The sequence below is a fragment of the Balaenoptera borealis genome, assembly GCF_965194805.1.
Source record: "Balaenoptera borealis genome assembly, chromosome: 13".
NCBI classification, from domain to species: domain Eukaryota; kingdom Metazoa; phylum Chordata; class Mammalia; order Artiodactyla; family Balaenopteridae; genus Balaenoptera; species Balaenoptera borealis.
In genome coordinates, this window is record NC_138870.1 from 88,158,648 (window position 1) to 88,174,646 (window position 15,999).

The window sequence follows — 15,999 nt, forward strand, 5'->3', positions numbered from 1 at the left end:
CGCGCCTAGAGCCCGTGCTCCGCAACAAGAGAAGCCACCACAATGAGAAGCCTGCGCACCGCAACGAAGAGTGGCCCCCACTCGCCGCAACTAGAGAAAAAGCCCGCACGCAGCAACGAAGACCCAATGCAGCCAAAAATAAATTAATTAAAAAAAAATTCTAGAGTTGATCTAAAAAATTCAGTCTTTAAAAAGTTGACTTTACAAACAGGACTTGATAAATTTCATTGGGGGCTTAAACTGACGAAAGACCAAACACAGACATTGCTTTAGGAAATCAAGCTGGATTCATTTTTCTAAAGGATCCTTAAGGAAGTTAGCGATGTCAGGATACACAGCACATTTTCCAGGACAGATGGAAGGGCAAATTTCCACACCCTAAGATCCTGCAGTTATGGATTATAATGTCGTAAGTGAATGAGGGTAATATCACTGTTCAGGAAACCCAGCATTCTCAATCTTAACAGGCCAGAGGAAGTCTGAGCATAGGCTAGTTGGAATATATGCCTGAGATCATCAAACTTATTGTTATATAATATATAATATTATTACTGAGAGCAATTCAGTACAGTACATTCAGGCATCTCCCTCAACCCCTACAGGCCAACATGAGTTTAGTCCAGGTATGTTCCTGAGCTCAGTACAGTGGGATCAGTACAAGGATCAATTGCTCTGATGTCTCCAGGAACCAGACTCACAGGGCCTTTGACTGGTTGGTTGTAGGCTTACCCCCTAACCCATACAGGTGTAATACCTGTTCTCTCCCTTCCTTAAAATGTTGAAATATCTTCCTGAACCTGCTCTTCTGGAATACTATCTTCTGTCTATGAATTTCAAACATGGCCTATAATGTTTTCCCCATCATATTTCTTTTGCTAATGATATTGCATTTAATTAATTTACAATAAAAAGGTAGTTTATAAGAGTTCTTTGATATTTAAAATGTCTTATATTATCAATATGTATAAAGATGAAGCTTGTAAATTGTCTTGTTCAACTCTTCTATAAGCTTTCTAATTTTTAGTCTTTATCATTTACTGAGAGAAGTATGTTAAAATTTCCAATTGGTATTGTGAATTTATAAATTAGTTTTTGGAATTCTGTCAATGCATGCATTATAAATTTTAAGGCTGTGTCATTAAATGTTAAGTGTTATTTTTTAAAAAGTTGACTTTATAAAATAATTCTTAAAAATAAATCTATGTAAGAAGGAGAAACTCGACTAAGATAAATGATTTGCAGTCAAAAAGGTTCACTAGAATTCTGGGAGAAGGTTTAAAAATCACATTACTAAACAATTTATTAGAAAATGTTTGTATAATAAGGGATTGCACAGGATCTCACCTCCTATGACATATCGTTTGAGAATGGATTTTTCATCCACTGCTCCCTTTTTTTCTCAACAGTGCCTCTGTAAGAAAATCTGACCTCAGATGTCTGAAATGTTTCTAACCCCTGAGCTATGCATAGAAAATTAATGGAATAATTTTACTCCCAAGCATGGAAAAACTGGTAGAGGGCCACACATACTCCACATTTTTTTGCATCCATTTCTCCAACTGTTTGGTGATACGCTGGTGCTTCCATTCCGTCATGTTGGCAACAATCACACCAGGATTGAAAGAGCAAGTGCTGGGGCTGATGCCAAGGTCTTTTATCGTCTTCTTCCGGTAGTCCAGATAGCCCATGTACGTGTTCTATAAAGGAAGAGGATATGTGTGCTTTTGACCAAGGAATCTTTTGTTTCTGGAAAATAACCACTTTCTTGAGACCATCATGCAGCACCTGGGCTTCCTCCTGTGTCACTGGCCACTTCCTGGAGTCCTTTCCCAGTTTTCTCTTGTTTCCCCAACCTCTAAAAACTGAGTGCCCCTAGTCTCATGTCCAGCATCTGCTCCTTTCTGCAGCATCAACTCCCTAGACAGCCTCATCTTGTCTCATGGCTCTAAATCTCTCCGTGTAGACAGCCCGGAACTCTCCTCTGGATTTCCAGCTCCACTACATCTGCCAACTCTATTTGTCCTTGTGGGTGCTTAGTGAGGCAGCTCTCCTTACATCCCAAAACTGATCCCAAGCCTATCCCAAACCTGCTTCCCTACAACCTGCCCTACCTCAGTGTCCACTCCATCCTTCCAGTTTGACAGAACACCTAAGGTCATTAGGTCATCCTAGACTCCTCCTCCTCACTCACTTTTCATCCAGATCTCAGCAAATCCTGTCCGTCCCATCTTCCAAAATATATTCAGAAGCCAACCACTTTTTTGGCTTTTTGACCGTGCCACGTGGTTTGTGGGATCTTAGTTCCCCGACAAGGGGTCGAACCTGGGCCCTCAACAGTGACAGCGTGGAGTCCTAACCACGGGACCACCTGGAGAGTCCCCAGAAGCCAACCACTTCTTACTGTCTCTACTACCTTCCTGGTCCGAACCATAATTACCACTCACTGGATTTCTGCCAGCTCCTCCCAACCTGTGTCCTGCTTCCACCCTTTTCAATCCCACTCTGTCTCAGTGTTACTTATCTGCTCAAAGCCCCTCCAGTGGCTTCCCCTCTCATTCAGAGTAAAACCCAGACTCCCTAAAATGCCTGCCATGCCCTCCACCATCTACCCCGCCCCCATTACCTCTCCAACTTCTATTATTCTCCCCCTTGACCCCTCTGCCACTCTGACCTCCTTGTTCCTTTAATACACCAAACACACCCCTGCCTCAGGACCTTTGCATTTGCTGTTACCTCTTCTGAAATGTTTTTCCCCTAAATATCTATTAAGATAGTTGCCTCAGTTCTTTCAGGTGTAGGCTCAGTGACAACATCTCAGTGGAGCCTTCCCTGATCACCCAACTTAAAATCCAACCCCACCTCCACCCTGATCCTCTGTTCAATATTTTACTTGCTTGCTGACCGCCTCTTCCCACTAGAATGCAAGCTACCCAAAGGCGGAATTTTAGTTTTATTTGCTGTGTTACTAGCACCTAAAACAGTGTCGGACACATAGCAAGCACTCAATAGCTAGTTTTGAGTGAATGTAAAATGAGGAAGGACACACTATTTCACCCACCTCATGGGATGCTCAAAGACAACATGGATGTAATGGAACTATTTGAGCACTTTTCTATGTGCAGGCACTGTTCTAAGAACTTCACGCACATTACCTCATTAGTTGCATACAATAGCTTTACATGTATTAACTAATTTAACTCTCCCAATAACCCTACCAGAGAAGTATTGATACTGTTATTACCTCTATTTAAGAAATGAGGGAGGGCTTCCCTGGTGGCGCAGTGGTTGAGAATCTGCCTGCTAATGCAGGGGACACGGGTTCGCGCCCTGGTCTGGGAAGATCCCACATGCCGCGGAGCAACTAGGCCCGTGAGCCACAACTACTGAGCCTGCGCATCTGGAGCCTGTGCTCCGCAACAAGAGAGGCCGCGATAGTGAGAGGCCCGCGCACCGCGATGAAGAGCGGCCCCCGCTTGCCGCAACTAGAGAAAGCCCTAGCACAGAAACGAAGACCCAACATAGCAATCAATTAATCAATCAATCAATCAGCCAAAAAAAAAAAGAAATGAGGGAGAAAACCACTGATTAAGTAACTTGCCCAAGGTCACAAAGCTACTAAGTGATGGAGCCAAGATTTTGACAGGCAGGTCTGGCCCCAGGGCCTAGGCCTTAAAGTGTGTCACAGCTTAAATGTCACACATATAAAATTATTTCCTGGAACTTTTTTTGAAGAACAGCATCGATTCGTAATAGCATCTTGTATTGTAAAGCCATTCTTTTGCTTTCGGTGTTACATCTGGGTTCGACTGTCTTCATTTCTACCAGGGTAAGGAGCTCTTTACCTTGGAACAAAATCAGTATTTTCCTCTACTGAAAGGAGTGGGGCGGGGAATAATGGTCAAAACTCTGAAAACAGAACCAAAGGTTCAGTGAGTCACTTTTACAGAAAACACCATCTCTGCCATAGAATGTGGTTGCGAGTGACTTAGATAACAACCATCGTTTCTGGAGCATTTACTGGACACTTTGACATCATGTTATTTCATCACAACTCACAAAAACACAACCAAACAGATGTTATTGTTGCCATGTTTCAGGTAAGGAAAGCGGGACTTGCAGGGGTGAGTAACTTGCCCCGGAGTCGGTGGGAGCAGAGCTGGGATGTGAATGGGAAGCCCAGGCCCCTGGCTGTCTGCCTCCCAGCAGTCCCCCAGTCTTCTCCAAGGTGAGGATGACACTCGTTCTGAAGTGCAGGGAGGAGAAGGGGCAAAGGGAGGATTCCCGAGACATGTGCCCACCTGCAGCCCCACAAGTCTGTGTATGTCCTGGGAGGAGGGCAAATCGCAGTCATCTGAGAAAGCTGCCGCGTGGCCCAGGGCCAAGGTGGTGTCGTACAGCTCTTGGATGTCCCCTGGATTCACAAACACCAGGAGTTAACAATAGTATAGCACTCATTCTAGGGCTAGATAGAGCCTTCGAGCTTAAACAATCACTGATTTTGCTGTGGGGGAAAAGTATGTGATCCATGGTTTCAAGTGGCTTGGCAATTTTCTTGATAAGAATAGGTCATATCAATTTAAAAAGCCACTTGATAATAAGCTCAGATCAACACTGGTCAGATATCTTTATTTCTGTTGCTGTGTATGTACCACACCAATGCTCGTCTTATTTTGCACGCGGGAGAGAGAGAAGGTGACATTTAACACTAAAACTTAGCTCGCTTCTAAGAATGTTGTCAGTGAGGCTTTATCCCCCTACATTTTAGGCGTGCAGGAAAAGGAAAGGCCACCTATTACAGGCTTTTACAAGCTACTTATTACAGACTTTGACAATCAGAGAGTGGCTCTCAGAAAGTCAACCGGATTGTCCCAGAAAAGTATCAACCCCTGTTTTCAAAGTATTCCCTGATTAACAACAACACTATACTCCCAAATTTAATAAGCAATCAAAATCACTGAGCCACTAGATATTTCAAAAATGAAGAGAGACAGTCATTCTACTTATCAGCTGCTCTGTTTCCGAGTGTTCTTGGCATCGGTGAGCATACCTTGTACGATTACGTCATCATCCAAATAGATGACTTTCTCGTGTTGATGGATAAGCAGAGGGAGATAAAATCGAACAAAGTTCAGCTGTTAAAACAACAAAAGCAGTGACGGTGGGGAAGAGACAGAAGGCCCAGTGACTAATAGGGGTGCTGGGGGCGGTCAGCTTTGACCATGGCCTCTGCTCAGCTCCAGGTCTGGAGCAGAATAAAACAGAGGCTGCAAAGAGGCCTCACCCGAGCTTCCTGGTGCCCAGTTTACCTGGGCCCTGGGACTGAAACCAGCGCTGGTCAGCAGTTCTTCTAGATCCAAACCCCCCACTGCTGAGACTGTCCCCGCTTTCATCTCTGTGAACTGATGCAGCGGGAGTCACAGAGGCTGTCAATCTTTCTGGCCACAAACTGCCTGCCTTCCTCTACACTCAGTAATTTGACTACTGTCAACTAAAACAGCCTTAAACATACATGCGCATACACACACACATGCACACACACACGTGCATGCACACACATGCAGCACATGTGTGCGCGCACACACATACATAAACTCACATGTGCATGCGCGTGCACAAGTGCACACAAACGCACGTGTGCGTGTGCGCGCACACACATATATGTGCACTCATACATACACGCACATGTGCGTGCGCATGTGGAGCTCATCTCACACGTCATCACATCACACACACAGGTTCACCCTCTTAGCTCCTTGAACCAGAAAAAAGCCAGAGAAGCATGGGCTGAGGATGGGGGTCTTAATGTTTTAATAGCTACAATACTGTATAATGCAAAGTCCCAACTCAGCTAGCACTCTTGATAATAAATATCTGGAATTGGGAAAAGATCTTATCATCAGAGGGCTTCGAATTTAGTTAATTTTCAAGGATGGATTTAAACAATAATCACATGTAGAAGGGGGCTGCATTTTCTGTACACCTGCCATCAAAAACACCACTCTTTATGCAGAAGAGGGTCCCTTTTGTAAGAACTCTTGCAGTAAAACACCTTAAGATTCCCAATGTCAGGAAGAAAGTTGGTGTCTCCTGAAAGTATTAGTCAATACTCTTAAGTATATAATCCACCTTGTTACCGTTTTTCCTCAGCTGCTGGGATACTCTGAGCTAAGTGTAAGGTCCCGGCACGGTACACACAACTGCCTCTGGGCTGGGAATAATTTTTCTAGGCCTCACAACTCGGGCCCTCCTCCCCCACCCCACAGGCGTATTTACACACATAAATGCATGCTGCATTTTCTTACGCTTCGTTTCTTCTTTCATAGCTTCATTATGGTTTATGTAAACCATCTTACATCCTTTCTGCAGTAGGTGGCTTTTGAATTATAAATAAGCAGAGTTTGGTGGACATCTAAAACTGCTAGGCTTCAAAAACATTCTGTGTGCTTCCCAGTGGCTGGCGCTCTGCACCGAACGAGGTCTCACCGAGAACCATCCCCGACATGTGCGATCCCTACTCACAGGCTGGAGCAGTTCAGGCCTCGCGGAGTCTGGTCTGATCTTTCCTTTGAGGACCATAGGGTTGAATTCCACGATCTTAAAGTTTATTTCTCTCAGTTTAGAATGTTCGATCCATTTTCTAAAGGGATGACAAAAACAAAAACAAAAAACAACCTCGAGCACACACCTCCAAACTTTCCTCAATTTGCCTAGTGCCTCAATCTCTTGCCTCCATAGAAAGTTAAAAATAAAATATGTGCAACCTTAGTAGAGTCTAGTCTATAAATCCTTCTGATTTTTTCCCCATCTGGTTTAGCTTTGAATCTTTTTTTTTTTTTTTTCTCATTCACGTAACTTTCTGCAAAGGAAATGAAGCAAAACAGTAATAACCAAATATCTCCCCAGATCCACATAATCTCCACAGGAAACTAGAAGAACAAAAAGTGTTCCTTCTTTCTTATAAAGCAGCATCTGTGGTTGACGGTGCTCTCTTTGCCATGAGTTAACAGCTCTGTAAGGAAGCCCGGCCTTCTGAACCTGCTACTTTGACTGAATCATGTTTACTCTGCTGTTTTGACTCCAAGGATGATTTGAATTTACCTTTGCATTACCTTTGCATTGAGAAGATTTACCTCAGTCTTCTGTCCTTGCTCCCCACTTTCTCTTCCTCCTCCTCTCCACTCTCTCCCCTTATGTGTTCTCAGTCTCACAGAACTTGAAATACCTTGAACTTCCCTTCATCTCTGCTCTCTCCACTTCCTCCATCCTCCTTAGAAATAGTCACTGTTAACAGCCAGGGATCTTTCTGGGTCTTTTTTTTTACAGAAATACATATATGTACATGTACAAATGTACAGTTTGGGGGTTTTGATTTCATTACCATAGATTGAATGTTGTGTCTCCCACAGATTTGTATGTTGAAACCTAATCCCCAGTGTGATGGTATTTGGAGGTGTGGATTGTAGGACGTGATTAGGTCATGAGGATGAAGCCCTCGTGAATGGGACTAGTGCCCGTTATAAAAGACGTTCATCCCAGTGAATTCCCTTACTCCTGCTGCCATGTGAGAACACAGCGAGAAGACAGCCTGCTATGAAGCACGAAATGAGCCCTTACCAGACATGGAATCTGCTGGCACCTAGAACTTGGGCTTCCCAGCCTCCAGAACTTGAGAAGTAAATTTCTCTTGTTTTTAAGCCAAGCCATCCAGTCTGTGCATTCGGTGACAGCAGCTCAAACAGGTTAAGACATTCATAAAGTGGGTCATACTATATGAGGTGTACTGTAACTTGTATTTTCCACTTAGTAATATGTCTTGGAGATATTCTATACCTTCTTTCTTTATTAATAGCTGGATCATATTCTATAGTTCATTTAAATATTCTTTCACTGACGGACATTTAAGCACTTCACAATATTTTTACTACTTCACATAATGCCAAAATTAACACTGTTGTACATATATTTTGGTCATATGTACTAGAATTTCCGCAGCACAGATTCCCAGCTGTTGAAATGGAACGGTGAGTCAAACTATATATGCATATACCATTTTATTAGATATTGCCATATTGCCCTCCCAAAATTGCTTTACCAATTTATGAAGTGTACATTGTGTAAACAAGGAATAAGCATGTCCATTTTCCTGAACAGGATGGTGTTGTCCTATTTAGTTTTTACCATCCTGCTGAGTGGACAATTCCACGCCATTGTTTTAATTTGCGTTTCCCTATTAGTAACATGGAATGCTTTTTCATGTTTGCTGGCCATTTATAGTTTTTTTTTCTATGAATTGTCTGTATTCTGTGCTCATTTTTCTACTATATGCTCATCTTTTTGAATTTTTTTGGTAAGAATTCTTTATATATTTTGGATAGTAATCCATTGTCTATAATACATGTTGAAAATATCTTGCCTAATCTGTTGTGTGATCAGTTTCACTCAGTGTTTTTCATCAGTTAAAACTTTTTAAATATTAGCAGTCAAATCTGTCAGTGTTTTTCCCTTGGGCTCAAGGAGTCACTCTCCATACCAAAATTATACAATTATCCCGCATTTTAGTAATACATTTAGAATTTTATTTCCTGTTTATTTCTTTTAAATCCAACTCCAATTTATGTTTTAGTATGGTGTGTGATAGGAAAGAGACTGCTTTGCAGTTTAAAAATTATAATTAGTGATGATTCTGAGCCATTTTAAATTATTATATTATATTAATAGTCTCTCAGGTTAAGAAAGCAGAGAAAAGAGAAACTTTTAGAAAGAAAGACTCATATAAACTGCTTAAGGATTGGGTTTCCTTCATTCATTAGATAATTCACTTCTGCAGAATGGTGCATTGCCCTACCGGATTAATGAGGCTTTGCTAAAATTTCCTTAGCTAGGAACACGTTTGTCAGGCCATCAAGTAAACCTCAGGTCATCCCCTCATTAATTTGAAGGAATTTATCAAACCAAAGAAAGAAGGGAATCCATGTAAAGAAAGACAAGGACAATTAAAAGAAAGTAGAAAACTCCAAAGTCTGTAGTACACAGATTACCGTATTCTGGACAGAGTGTTCCGGAGTCCAACTACATAGAACAAAATGTTGGCATCAGTGTTGCTGTAGATGCTGTTGATGGCAGCCATGGCCGCACCCATCCTCCCTGCTGCTGCACAAATCACCACCGGAATCTCATCTTCCATATCCTCAGGAGTCTCAGAGTCATCATCTGGAAACATCAAAATCAGAGCCTTGGAACATGAAGGAATGTCACAGTCTGACTTGTCTTCCACACTCCAGGGGGAAGATAGCGTAGTGGGGAAGAGATTGCCGATTATTCTCCAATATCCAGTCTCTCCTTCTTCTCTTAGAAATACAACATTGGGGGCTTCCCTGGTGGTGCAGTGGTTAAGAATCCACCTGCCAATGCAGGGGACACGGGTTCGAGCCCTGGTCTGGGAAGATCCCACATGCCACGGAGCAACTAGGCCCGTGAGCCACAACTACTGAGCCTGCACGTCTGGAGCCTGTGCTCCGCAACAAGAGAGGCCGCAATAGTGAGAGGCCCATGCACCGTGATGAAGAGTGGCCCCCGCTTGCCGCAACTGGAGAAAGCCCTCGCACAGAAACGAAGACCCAACACAGCCAAAAATAAATAAATAAAATAAAGAATTATAAAAAAAAAAAAAAAGAAATACAACATTGGAACTTTAGCTGGCACTTAGCCAACCACTAAGAATATTTTTCCAGACTCCCTTGCAGCTCTATGTGATCAAGTGCTGACCAATGGGATGTTAGTGCCCGTAAATGTGCAACACCTGAGTTTGCCTTTAAAAGGAATATGCTTACCCTCCCCTTTTCTTTTCCCCCTTCCCATTGCCTGGAATGTTGATATGATGATAGGAGTTAAAGCAGCCATCTTGGACCATGAGATGGAAACTGCCTCTTGAGGACACCAAAACTATAAAATAGAAAGGATCCTGATCTGGATGATTATGGAACTGACACATCACACTTTCACTTGAGAGAGAAAGTAAACTTCTATTTTGCTTAAGTCACTATTATTTTGGAGCTCTCTTAAGCCAATCAGATAGCCTAACACATACACACAGTTGAAAAATATGTGAAGAGCTGAAAAGCCTCATTTGATTCACTCTTCAACTCTTGTCTGAATTGGAATATTTACCTTGCCCACATTGCTATAAAGTATACTGCTTGTGATCTTGCTTTCTGTTATCCACCCTCTTGTTGAGGGAGTCAAAAGTTGATGGCAAAAAAAGGAGATAAATGAAAAAGTATGACTAATGCATAAGATGAATAATTGATTATTCTTCTGATTCTTGGCTATGATATAAAATACTAATGTCATAACATCATATTTCAGTACCACAACACAACTTTTAGGTACGAAGAATAATAATTATCAGTATGTAGAGTATTCACTGTCAAACAGATATCTGATTTTTACTTAAAGCTCTCTCTTTCTTTACAGATGTCTTTTTGCAAAATCTCTATTATTCAGACCCAGGGTAGTTTTAGCTGATATTTAATCCAACAAACATGTATGAAACTAACCACCAGGTACTCTGCTTTGTATAATTTAAGAAATATTGAAAGGCCTCCCTCTTTATCTCCTACATCTCTTCCACCACCTTCCTCCGCAAGTGAAATTTCCACCACTACAATAATTTTTCAAAGTATATTTGCTGGCATGAGATAATGCTCATAATACAATGTTAAGGGTGGGGGGAGAGAACACAAAATTCTCTCCAGTATTTGATCCCAATTTGACACATGCATATTTGCAAATGGATCTGTGTCTATTTATAGAATTGTGAGTAATTTTAATTTCCTTATTTGTGTTTCTTGTATTTTCCAAACTCTCCAAAGTAATTACAGGTTGCTTTTATAAAGAGAAAAAAAAATTTCTTAAGGGATTGTTCCTTTTGGACTAAACTGTCATCTTGGGGAGGTCCCCTAACCATGTGGTATGTTGCCTAATCATATGGTACCTGCAGGCATCTAAGTGATCTGCCTAAATGAAAATTTGACACCATGGGAGAACTTTAAGCAATGATGTTTCTTCATTGCTTAAAGTTCTCCCATGGTTGCTATAGGATAGAGCCACATTCCATTCCTGGCACACATGGATCCAGTCCCTGTTCACTGCTCTAGCCTTGTCTACTTCTATTCCAGCATTGCAAAAATACTAGCGGTTCCCTGAATACTGACACCATGTTGTCCCTTATCTCAATGCCTTTTAACAGGCTGTTTCTGATGTCTGGAATATTATTTTCATCCCCTCCTGCATGTCTAACTATTACATATTCATTCCAAATGCAATATAGACATTGGAGCCCCCAGGAAGCCTTTAACAGCTCACTAACACAAATTAGTTCAGCCCTCACCCATGCTCACTCTGTCCTTGCTTGTGGGTGGATTTACCAGCTGCACTGCAATTTATTTGGTAGCATGTTTTTCCTTTCTCTTCTGTAACACTAGGAGCTCTGTGAAGGCTGGGACAGTATCTTGTTCACCTCTGTCTCCTCTGCAGCTAGCCCAGTGCCTGGAACATGGTAGATTCTCAATACATTTTGGATGGTTGGCTGGTTGGCTGGCTGGGTGAATTTATTAGAAACTTATTTGAGTTTGAGAAACTTATTTATTAGAAATTTATTTGAGCACTTACCACACTGCATGGGAAGAATCTATTATGTGTATGTCTCCTATACTAGACTGTAAGCTCACTGTGTTATCCCCACTGAGTCTGGCACCTAGCAAGCACTTAATGAAAGTCTGCTGAAATCAACTAAACAGATATGATGCATTGGCCTTAGAGAACAGGGCCCTAGAGGAATAATTCATGGGTGACTCTTAGGGGCAAAGAAAGAGGGAAGGGTTGAAAATCTGGGGCAGTACCTGGCTGTCAGGCTCAGATAGAGGCCTTCATCAGGCTATGGGAAGAATGAGGTTGGAGGAACACGTCCCCATGAAAGAAGAGCACCCTAAGAGAAGGTCAAACACTGAGTTTACAGCTCTGCTGCAGACACATCACACCACTATACTGCTTAAGAGCCTCTGCCAGTCAGAGAACCTGGGAGCTAACCTAAGCCAAAAATACTGCTCTCTGCCTAGAAGTCTTCCCTGGACAGAATGATAGATGAAGGCACATTGGAGGAAGGGTGGGAAGATTTTTCAACTGTAATTCTTCACCAATGCCTCATCCTAGCAGATCTTTGGGATCAGCCATTGTACTACTTGGATCTGTTACACCAAATGCTGCCTGAGCCAGACCATTAAAAGGTTTGGTTATGAGAAGCCATTTGGTGCCCATAAAAATCTCATAATAATGGCATATGGACTAGAAATTTATTATATTGCTTTAGTCCCTTCTCACAAGTAACTCTTATCAAACAATGTCCATTTCTAGAAGAGGTGAAATGTCTGCTCTCCCAGTGCCAGATCTCTGAATCCCATTTCAAATTAGAACTGTTTTAGCCAAACATATAAACTTGCTGCACCCCGAATGGGCCAAGAGTGAATCACCAGCATGCTGATTGCAAGGAAATTGTCAGGAGATTCCATGGAATGTCATTATCAGGAGATTACATAGAATGGTACCATGTTTTTCTTCAGTACATGACTTCCCAGGGCCTCTGGACTTAACGTTATGACACTAGTTCTTTGAATTAATGTTTTAAAAATTGTGAAGATTAATATGGAATAGGTGAGGTACAGAGGATTTTTAGGGCACTGAAACTATTCTGTATTCTATAATGATAGATAAATGTCCTTATAAATTTCTCAAAACCCATAAAACGTACAACACCAACACCAGGGGTGAACCCTAATGTAAACTATGGACACTGGTGGAAAGTCCCTGGTGGTCCAGTGGTTAGAACTCCCTGCTCCCACTGCAGGGGGCACGGGTTTGATCCCTGGTCAGGGAACTAAGATCCTGCATGCTGCGCAGCACGGCCAAAAAAAAAAAAATTAACTATGGACACTAATGAAAATGATGTGTTAACATAGGTCCACGGATTGTAACACACGTACCACTCTGGTACGGGATGTTAATAGTGGGGGAGGCTGTGTGTGTGTGTGTGTGCATGTGTGTGTGTGAGCGTGTGTGTGTGTGTGCATGTGTGTGTGAGCGTGTGTGCACGCATGTGCGTGTGTGTGCGCGTGAGCGTGTGTGCGTGCATGCGTGTGTGTGCGCGTGTGCGTGTGGGGGGGTGGAAAGGGGTTTGAGGGAAATCTCTGTACCTTCTGCTCAGTTTTGCTGTGAAACTGAAACTGCTCTAAAAAATAAAGTCTATAAAATATTAACATGCACTTCTTGAAAAATTCCAGTCAAACAGAAGAGTATCCAGTAAATGGTGATTGTTGTCTGCAGACCTCTCAGCCCACATTCCAAAGGTTACCAGTGTGGTATGTGCCTCTCAAACCCTTCTTAATGTACATACAAAAGCACATATACTACATATTATATAAATATTACATGAAATATGATGTATTATTTTAAAACCAAAATGAAATCAAACTTTTCATAGTCTTCTGTAACCTGCTTTTTCCACTTACATACCACAGACATCCATCTTTCCATGCCAACTATGTTCTTTTGAGTGGTATTTCATAACACTGATTCTCTTTTTTTAATTTTAACACTGTGTGGGATAAAAATGTGTTATTGGATCCATTCATGTGGTGAAAACACTTTATCGTATATAAATATATAGCCAATTAATCAGGATGTGCATTTCCTAACAGTTCTTTTAACAGCTATTATAAAAGCAACTCATTTCTTTCCATGGAGAAAGGAATTTGCAATGGGATCAGCCGACTGAATGTGTTGGTTTATGGGCAGGAAGTAAAATGTGAGGAGTAACAAGCTCAAAGTTCAGACAACATTTGACCTTGTATGACCTTCTCTCTCTCTTTCTCTCTCTCTCTCTCTCTCTCTCTCTCGACCTTTCTCAAAGCAATTTATTGAGTCATTAGTTACATACTTCTATGGACTGAATTGCATACCCCTAAAATTCATATGTTGAAGCTCTAACCCCCAGTACCTCAGAATGTGACTGTATTTGGAGATAGGGCCTTTAAAGAGGCAGTTAGGTTAAATGAGGCCCACCCTTAATTCCATATGGCTAGCGTCCTTATAAGAAGAGGAAAAGACACCAGGCCACGTGAGGACACAGAGAGAAGGCATTCCTCTGCAGGACAAACCAGCCCTGCCGGCACCTTGATCTTGGACTTCCAGCCTCCAGAACTGTGAGAAAATTAATGTCTGTTGTTTAAGCTACCCAGTCTGTGGTATTTCGTTATGGCAGCCCAGGCAGACTAATGTAGATTTCTTTAAATTTACCTACTGTAAGTACATAGTTCAATGATATTTAGTAAATTTATCCCATTTTAGAACATCTTCATCACCAGAAAATTTCCCTTCAGCTGGGTTGCAGTCAAGCCACTCCCACTCCCAGCCCCAGGCAACCACTGACCTGTTTTCTGTCTCCATAGATTTGCCTTTCCTAGAAATTTCCTTTAAATGGAATCATACAACATGTGGTGTTTTTGGTCTAGCTTCTTTGATTTAGTATGTGTGTGAGGCTTATTCATATTGTATCATGTATTAGTAGTTTGTTCCTTTTTACTGTTGAAAAGTACTCCATTGCATGGATATAATACATTTTATACAGTCACTACTTGATTCACATGCGGATTGCTTCCAGTTTGGGGCTACTATCAATAATGCCCTATAAACATCTGCATACATATCTCTGTATGGAAATCATTCGCTTTCCAGAGGCTCCTAGTGTTCATTTAGACCTGATTATACATATTTTTAATTTTTTATGAATTTTTAAATAATTAATTAATTTTTGGCTGTGTTGGGTCTTCGCTGCTGCACGCAGACTTTCTCTCTAGTTGTGGCAAGTGGGGGCTACTCTTCCTTGTGGTGGCGGGCTTCTCATTGAGGTGGCTTCTCTTGTTGCGGAGCATGGGCTCTAGGCACGCGGGCTCTGTAGTTGTGGCACACAGGCTTAGTTGCTCCACAGCATGTGGGATCTTCCTGGACCAGGGCTTGAACCCGTGTCCCCTGCATTGGCAGGTGGATTCTTAACCACTGTGCCTCCAGGGAAGTCATTATGAGTTTTTTTATATTGAAAAAGTCAGCTTTGTGAGAGCAGGGACGTTATTTTGTTCCTTGTAGTGTGTCCAGTGCCTAAGCCTCTGACTTAGAAAAGAAGTGTGAATATGAATGTACATAATGCACCAAAATATTAATTGTATTTGTCTTTGGCTGATACAACTACAGGTAATATTTTTCTTTTGTATTTTCCATAAATGAGTATATTCATTTCGCTGATATAAAACAGTAAACTAATGAAAAATAAAACACTACTGGTGCTACCTAATTTTTGTGTGTGTTGCCTTTGTATGTTTGGAGAAGTGAGGTTCCATCCCATGCAATTCACCCCTGAAGAGGGAAACCGGGCTCCCCAGTGTAGCTGGAGGAGGACATACGGTCAACGCAGCGATTTTGCTCATAAGCGAAATTATTGAGAGACTCCAAAAGGATGGATGCGGAGCAGGCCGCTCAGAGCGAGGTCCGAAAACCAACAGCCTCAGCGTCAACTGGGAGTTCATCAGAAATGCAAATTCTCAGCCCCACCCCCAAACTACTGATTCAAAACCTGGGGCCAGGACGGCGTTTGAACAAGCCCTCTGTGTGATTCTGATATGTGCTAAGTTTGAAGAGCACTGATCATTCTAGAACACAACTGAAAATTTGGCCTTGGGTGGATATTCTACAAGCAGGTACTTGGAAGCTGACTGAATTTTTGTTTCTCTCTGAACCCAGCTATTGGAAGGACTCATACTGTGTTCTTAGGTATCTCATCTTGATGGACCACATGCCTGCTTGCCTGCTCCAGTCTTCTTTTTTTTAGTATATTTTTTCTTTGTGGTAAAATACGCAACATAAAATTTACCATCTTAACCATTTTCAAGTGTA

General features: G+C 41.9%; 1 protein-coding gene across 16 annotated transcripts in view; it reads right to left on the minus strand.

Annotated features, from left to right (window-relative positions):
- Nucleotides 1-15,999, minus strand: part of GLT8D2 (glycosyltransferase 8 domain containing 2) — a 56,459-nt gene that overhangs the window by 4,282 nt on the left and 36,178 nt on the right. For 15 of the 16 annotated variants that reach the window (XM_082349935.1, XM_082349934.1, XM_082349946.1 and 12 more), the window contains 5 exons: nt 9,039-9,210; nt 6,520-6,637; nt 5,048-5,132; nt 4,299-4,411; nt 1,531-1,697 (listed from right to left, as the gene is read on the minus strand). In XM_082349935.1, coding sequence (XP_082206061.1) covers nt 1,531-1,697; nt 4,299-4,411; nt 5,048-5,132; nt 6,520-6,637; nt 9,039-9,210 — 655 coding nt within the window. The remainder of the gene's footprint in view (nt 1-1,530; nt 1,698-4,298; nt 4,412-5,047; nt 5,133-6,519; nt 6,638-9,038; nt 9,211-15,999) is intronic. The other variant, XM_082349940.1, reaches the window with a different exon arrangement.